Source organism: Vombatus ursinus, unplaced genomic scaffold, assembly GCF_900497805.2.
Source record: "Vombatus ursinus unplaced genomic scaffold, bare-nosed wombat genome assembly UNPS02014893.1, whole genome shotgun sequence".
Classification (NCBI taxonomy): Eukaryota; Metazoa; Chordata; class Mammalia; order Diprotodontia; family Vombatidae; genus Vombatus; species Vombatus ursinus.
In genome coordinates this window covers 5264530-5271698 of record NW_020954671.1, presented here as the reverse complement: position 1 = coordinate 5271698, position 7169 = coordinate 5264530, and the positions used below count along the sequence as shown (strand labels likewise).

General features: G+C 43.0%; 1 protein-coding gene across 1 annotated transcript; it reads right to left on the bottom strand.

Moving 5' to 3' along the window:
• Nucleotides 1-4475: 4475 nt before the first annotated feature.
• Nucleotides 4476-6801, bottom strand: SIX6 (SIX homeobox 6). Its single transcript, XM_027842836.1, has 2 exons — nucleotides 6230-6801; nucleotides 4476-4644 (listed from the first exon to the last, which is right to left on the bottom strand). The coding sequence occupies exons 1-2, from the start codon at nucleotides 6799-6801 to the stop codon at nucleotides 4476-4478; spliced, it is 741 nt and encodes a 246-aa protein (XP_027698637.1).
• Between the last annotated feature and the right edge of the window lie 368 nt (nucleotides 6802-7169).

Sequence of the window (7169 nt, the reverse complement as noted above, 5' to 3'; positions counted from 1 at the left end):
TGTGTTCCTGACCTAATGCAAACTTTTCCAGCCTGTGCTCTGCTGATAATAGCCTTTGAACTTCATCATCAAGGGGCATTTGAGTAGGTCACAAAACAAATAAAGTGCCAAGGAGAGTACATTTTGCTGGCATTATCATGTCTGTTGAGAGAAAGTAATATTAAAGTGTCCTTCCCTATGACTCCCCCAGCTACCCACCCCCTACTAGCAGGTGCTTACTAGGCAGCTGCTTCCCTTGTCTATCCCCAATCCTGTCTGTTTCCAGATACCTTCTCTTCCCACTTTCTCCTCCACCCCATGAGGAACTGGAGTAGAAGAATCCTTTTGTAGGAATCAAATAGCAACCTTTTGCCCCTTTTAGTTGCTTTCAGGGTTGGACTACCTCAGCAAAGTTAAGCTGGACAAAGTCTCTGCATGCAGATGACTAAAATTGCCAGGGCGCTAATCCACCCACCCCTTCCTTTTGACCCCACTCAATCCCCCCATCCACTTTTTCAATAAAGGTACATGATCCCCCTAAATGCTCAAGGCCCTGAGGGTGAAGTGGGGATACTTAATGCTACTCTAACTACACATCCTTAGAGAAAGATATTTCTGTGTTGGACCTAGGATTGCCTCTATCCTCGGGATTTAGGTTTTCTTTATATCTTTCTATGCCAATCCATGGACAGTGATCTTGTTCCATCCTCTCCTCCCTCCCTTTCCCCCTTTACCCCCATGCATGTATTTGCCCCCCTCCCCATCTCTTCCTTAACAACTCCTATACAAACTCCTTAGCTATTCAGCCTCACAAAAACCCCTTGGCTCCCCCTTTTGTCCCAGAGAGGGCTTGAGACCCCATCATTAGCCCTGATTACCCTGAACAGTCTGACAGCCTCCCAGACCGCTTACCAGATTTCCCCATTCACTGTTCCTGGGGCTGCCCTGAGTCACAATAGAAGCGGAAATATTCTGCCATTCCCCCCAGTTCTAACTGAATAGAGGAAAAAGCTGTTTCTCTTCTCCCTCCCCATTCACATTCTCTTTGGATACAATATTTTTTTTTCCTTTTTGTTAAAATTAAGGGGAAAGAGAGAGGTCAAGGCAGACTTTGACTGAGCTTTTCCACTGTAATTTGTTTAATGTAAACAAAGAGTGAGTCTTCCCCCCACCCCCCTTCCTGATTTTGATAAACAGTCTGGTGAAGTGGAGGGAGGCTGGTGGAAACAGGGTGGGCTGTAGATTTGGGAGCATAGAAGATCTGGGGCATTTTGAGAAAAAAGAGCATTGCACCATTTTGGGAACCAGCAGGAGGTTGAAATATTTAAGAGTCTTAAAATAGACTGAGCTGGAGTTGGGGGGGGGGGGAAGAGGATGTCAAATCCCAGATTGCTCCGTTGAAATATAGCATTGCATCTAGTTTCCACTTCGATGCCGCAAAGCCTTATCTAGAAATTTGTGACCCGAGATGGAAAGAAAAACAGTGGTACAACCAGTTTTCTAGTTCAGAAGCTTCCAACCTTGTTCATGGGTCTGTCAAAATCAAAGGCCTTCTCCATTTTTATTGCTTTTTAAAAACTGATTTCTTGAAATAATTGGAAAAAACGCAGGTGAGCACAATAAAGTGTATTAAATAAGATAGTAACCTTGTCTCCTTACAATTCTATTAAATTTCTTTTTGGAAATTCAAATTGTGGGTTCATTCACAAAAGGATGATTTTGAATGTCTCTTCATTTTGGTTAGATAATTTTTAATCTTAAGGATTTGGGGGGATTTCCCCATTTATATGCTTATTTTCAGGTTACTTCATAACAAAATTAGAGGAATGTGTAAATTGCTCATAAGTAAGGATTGCTTCAAAATGCAAGTCTTTTCATCATATATGAATCTGGATACATGTGAGGGTTTCATACAAATATTTTCTGCACATTGAAAGAATTGCTCTGTTACTCTTAGTACTATTTCACCTACTAATTAAACATTATTTTAAGTTTACTAATGATTTTAAACAAAATTATTCTTTGAATTGTGGTTTTTCTATCTTTTAGAAAATGAAAGTGACATTTCTTCGACTTTAGGCATCATTTGTATTGATGGATGGGATGATATTTTCAAAATGATTTGAAATTCTTTATATAAATTCATCAGTGTATCACTTCCCTTCCCAATTGGAGTATGAATGGAAATGTTTTACCTTTCATCACTGGCTTGGGAGATTCAAATGGATTGACATAACCAGTTAATATAAGGACAACTCTGGGTACCTTGGGATTTCTTGATGAATTACAGTTCCTACTTACAATTCAAGAATATCTTAATGTTCCAGCTAGCCCAAGACAGTTATATGAGTATAGGTGGTATCTTAGTCATCCAAGAATGGATATGAAATCCTTTGCTTAGTTAAGACCCTCCCACATCTTCCTATGTGGAGATTTTGTGAAAGAAAAAGGGATGCTGTAATTCCAGATATGGCTTGTACAACCATTAAAAAAAAAAAGAAAACCTCACAAATTCAGTAAAATGATTTAGAAACAAAAGTTGAAAACCTAAGCCTCCCAGATGTCCAGCTACATATTCTATCTTTTGGTTTATTCATGTCTAATGAATTATTATTTTTGTTTTATTTAGCAATACAGCACTTCTACTAAAACAAGTCACCAATCTTCTTATCTAGAAAGCATCTTTTAAGCATGAAATGAGACCAATCAGACAAAAAAAGAACAGCTCAAGTGATTTAAAGATCAATGTCAAATTGCATAATATGCAATCCTTTTCGGTGGGAAAAAGCTTAGCCGCTCTAAGGATAGCATTGGGTTTCTTAGAGCAAGAACAGTGGGTGCTTTTTGTTTTGTTGTGCTTTGGAAGGAAGAATGCTAAGGGCTAAGGGCATTTGCCTGATATTTTAAACTGAACCCATTACCAATCATAATGAGGCTCTTGAAGGCCTTTCTTCTTCATATATTTAATACAGATACCATACCAAGCCAGGAATTTGATTATTTATTCTCCTACTTGAAGGTGGAGAAATTTTAGTTATACCTCTCATTCCTTCATCCTTATGTTCTAGCATCATTTTGCCTCACTTTCTGAACCCTATTGAGGAAGAATAATACAGTTGATAAACCCTAGATGTTTGTTCCATGACTTCAAATCCAGTTTGCTTCTTTCTTACATATGACAGTTATTTAGATACTTTTTTTATTTATGTAGGGGAGGGTCAGGAAAGGAATAGGAAGGAAGGAGGGAAAAAGGAAAGTTTTCATGTTGTGCAGATGTCTGTACAATTTTACATTCTAAAAAATTAATCATCATACCCTTGTCTTCCATTATGTTATTTCTCAATGCCCAAAATGTGGGCATATTACCCACACTGTGATCTCCTTTATGAAGATGCTCCCTCCACCATTTCAGATAGAAACCCCTCCAAACTCTGTCATCTCTTGATCCTGGATAGATGCATGAAACAGATTTTTAAAAATATAAAAATATGTATGGGTACCTTAAACTTGTCTGTGTGTTAATTGCACTCTCCAGGCATCTGACAGGAAAAAGAGAGGTTAGTTTCTCTAAACAAACATTTTGCTGCCTCCTAAGTAAAATAATATTTCCCCAAAATGGACCACTCTAATTCTGACCAGACAATGAAATACACCCGAGTGAGAGCTTAACATCATCAGAGGAGAAAGGAAAAAGCCAAAATTCTTATCTTTAGGTTCATACACACTCGCCCTACAAACGTAATCTTGTGGAGTTAAGGATTATCTTTAAAACTTGGAAAGCAAATCCTACAGGTAATAAAAGTTCCTCACCAGATTATTTTTATTGTTTCACCTTTTCCATACAGTGCTGATCCTGCACTAGCCAGAGCACATGCTCTACTACAGGTGTGCACAAAGAAATAACAAGCAAAAAAAAAAAAAGCATAGAAAAACCTATCATGATATCCCTTAAATAAGTAAATAAACATCATATTTAAAAAAAACTCTTTAAAGCAAAAAATACATATAAAACAAAAAAAATTAAAAACCCCGAACCACCTCATGTCTTTTCGACATGAAATATTCACGAGTTAGAGCGCAGGCTCAAACGTATTTGCAACTTAGCGTTCATGTTCTGGAGGTATCTTTTCAGTAAGATCCTTTTAGAGAAAGAAAGGGCAACAGAGACTTGGTATTTAGTTTTTTCCTTATTCCTTGTCGCATCCCACTAAGACGTAAGGTTGATGTTTTTGTTTTTTGTTTGTTTTTAGCGGGGAGAAACGTCAGTCTGCCAGGCATTCGAAGGCTACCACTGCATCTATAGCCTGGGCTCCTCAGAAAGCAGCCCAGAAGCTTCCCTACATTGACAGGTTGCAGGCACTAATCTTTCGTTTACTCTCTCTTTCTCTGTCCTTTGTTTTATTTTGCTTTTGTTTTGTTTTTCTGTACTTTTTACATATTACTTCACTTCTTCTGTCTGTGTTTTGTGTGTGGGGATGGAGATGGTGACCTGGGCGTCAGATGTCACATTCACTGTCGCTGGATGTGATGGAAATGGCCGACGTGGCGGCTTTGCTAGACAGGCTGACAGCGGGGCTGGCGACGGCCCCCAGAGGTTCCCCAGCGCTCTCCTCCTCGGTCTGCAGCGACCGACCTGAGCCCTGGGACAGCACCTGCTGCTGTAGCCTGCGGGGAATCAGGGACACAAGATCACAGTTCCGCCACAGATTTGGCTCTCTCCAACCCTCCCTTCCACTCCCCTCTCTTTCTTGACCTCCCAGATTCGGAGTAAGAGCCCTTCCCATACCCAGCTCACCACCTTTCCCTCACCTTGTGCATTTTCACTTAGATATTAAAGTCCACTTCCAGTCCCAGAATTGACAGGGGAAAGTAACCTGCACATTTAAGGCTTCCCGGAAAAGAAGTCTCCCTCTGGACACTATCTCCTCTGCGACCGGTGACAGAGTTAAAGCCCGATCCCCAGCTTCTTTAGTTTTCCGGCTCTTCTTGAATTCATAGAATTTGAGAATTTTGGGTTCCATAGTCGCAGGGGATGCTTCTATGGGTATGTAATTTTTAAAAAAGCGAATAGCAGAAAATACCAAAGGCTTGTCAGTTCTCACAAGGCCTCCATTCACGGGATAAATGGAGTGGATGATCTGGGAATCTTTTCTCCCAGCGCGGTTGAATTCTATAGTACCTGTGCCTTCTACCACGGCCAAATCTCCCTAACACTCTATGAGTTCCCCACCACTCCTCTCCCTGCAAGCTCCTTTGGCTGCCAGAGCAGGAAGCAATGATTGCAAAGAAAAGGTCCACTTGGGAGTTCAGCTGACCCATTTGGTTGCAGGGACAATTTGACGAGATTAACCCGAGCCAGGATTTGATTAGGTGTGGGTGGTGTGTGTGTGTGTGTGTGTGTGTGTGTGTGTGTGTGTGTGTGTGTGTAGTGGGATTTGTTTGGGGACCTTTCCAAACTGTTACTTGGCTTCTCAGGGCCCTGTCACAAGCGGCTGAAAAAGCCCCAATTGAATTAGTTTCTAGTCTGGATCATGTCGGCTTAGACAGTCACGGCGCGGTCTGAGAGGGGTTTGCCTTACGGATACGCCCAACAGGGACCGGAGGGAAAGGTCAACTGGATTTGGCTCTAGAAGAAAACTAGTGTCTCCATGGAGAATAGAGATTATTTAAAATAATCAAGTAAAATGGAACATTGGGGGGATGGTTATTTACACGTATTTCTCTCTATCAGATAATAATCCAAGCAAAGCTTAGCCTCAAGAGCCGGTGCCCAAGAGGATAGTGGGAGGACGAAACCTAATTGGTGATTTTAGAATTCTGCATCGTTTCTTAATTTTTAATTTGGCTTCTGTGTTTAACCTAGAGAGGCGAATCCCTCACGGTTTTCCCGGGCCTGGCAGCAGTAGTCACTTCCGGCCGAGGGAACTGCCGCCCCAGTTAAGCGTTTACAATCCAGAACCCAAACAGAAGGGAGAAAAGGAGCCTCAGGGGGACGACGTTCACCCAGGAGCCCTTGAACTAGCCTGACCTCTTCCAGTTTAAGAGAAACTCAGAAGCTTCCCCCCTACCTCCCGCCAACATCCCCAAAGGATGTATCTGAGTTCCCCTTGTATTTTGCAGAAACAGTAAAGGCTCAATTTTAACCTTCAAGTATCTTAGTCTGTTGTGACGCTTAAGGAGGCGGAGGAAACTAAACTGCCCTCCCCAGACCCTTAGACACTGTACGGCAGTCAAACACCCAAGTACTGACCTGTTTTTGGCCGCTGCTGCTCTGTCCCTTTGTCTGCGGTTTTTGAACCAGTTGCCCACTTGTGTGGGGGTAAGTCCGGTTGCCTGGGCTAGTTCTCTCTTTTTGCTGGGATTGGGGTAAGGGTCCTGCAGGTACCACTCCCTAAGCAAGTGTCTTGTCCTCTCCTTGAAGCAATGAGTCTTCTGTTCCCCATCCCAGATGGTCCGAGGTAAAGGGAACTTCTTCCTCACCCGATACTTGTCCACCGGCCCCAGAGGTCGGCCCCGGAGCTTCTCGGCTTCTTGGTAGTGAGCCTCCAGCCACAGGGCCTGTAGCTTGGCATGAGATTCCTTGGTGAATTTGTGGTTCTCCAGAATGTGGTAGAGTTCCCGGTAGTTCCCTGTGTGGAAGGCCACAATGGCCCGGGCTCGTAACACCGATTCATTCTTGTTTAGTGCTTCACATGCTGCCGGGGCCACAGGCAGGGACCAGAGAAAGCGGCCCAAACGCTCAATGTCCCCGCTTTCCTCCAGGGTTTCACATACCCCAGCTACTTGCTGGGGGCTGAAATTCAGAATAGGCAACTGGAACATGGAGAAAACTGCAGAAGCTGCTTTTCCTATCAGTAGCGGAGGGAGAGGGTCGAAGCAAATTTCTAATTTCTCCAGCAAGAGTCCAGTGAAGGATAAGGATGAGGATTATTTTCTTGATGAAGGCTGTGCCGGCTACTCCTAGGCGGCGGAGGAACTGAAAAGCAACACCGAATATCAGGTCTAATGGGAGATGTTGCCAACGCTAGGCTTGTTGCAGGGTAAGGGGGGAGAGATGGCAATGTGGGAAGGGTGGAAGACAGAAAGGAGGGAGTGCTGGGAGGAAGGGTTTTAAAAAAAAACCGTCTAGTTCAGCTGCTGTTGCTCCTGTTTTGCTATTGGACTTGGCAGATTGGTTGCTTGCGCGCGGT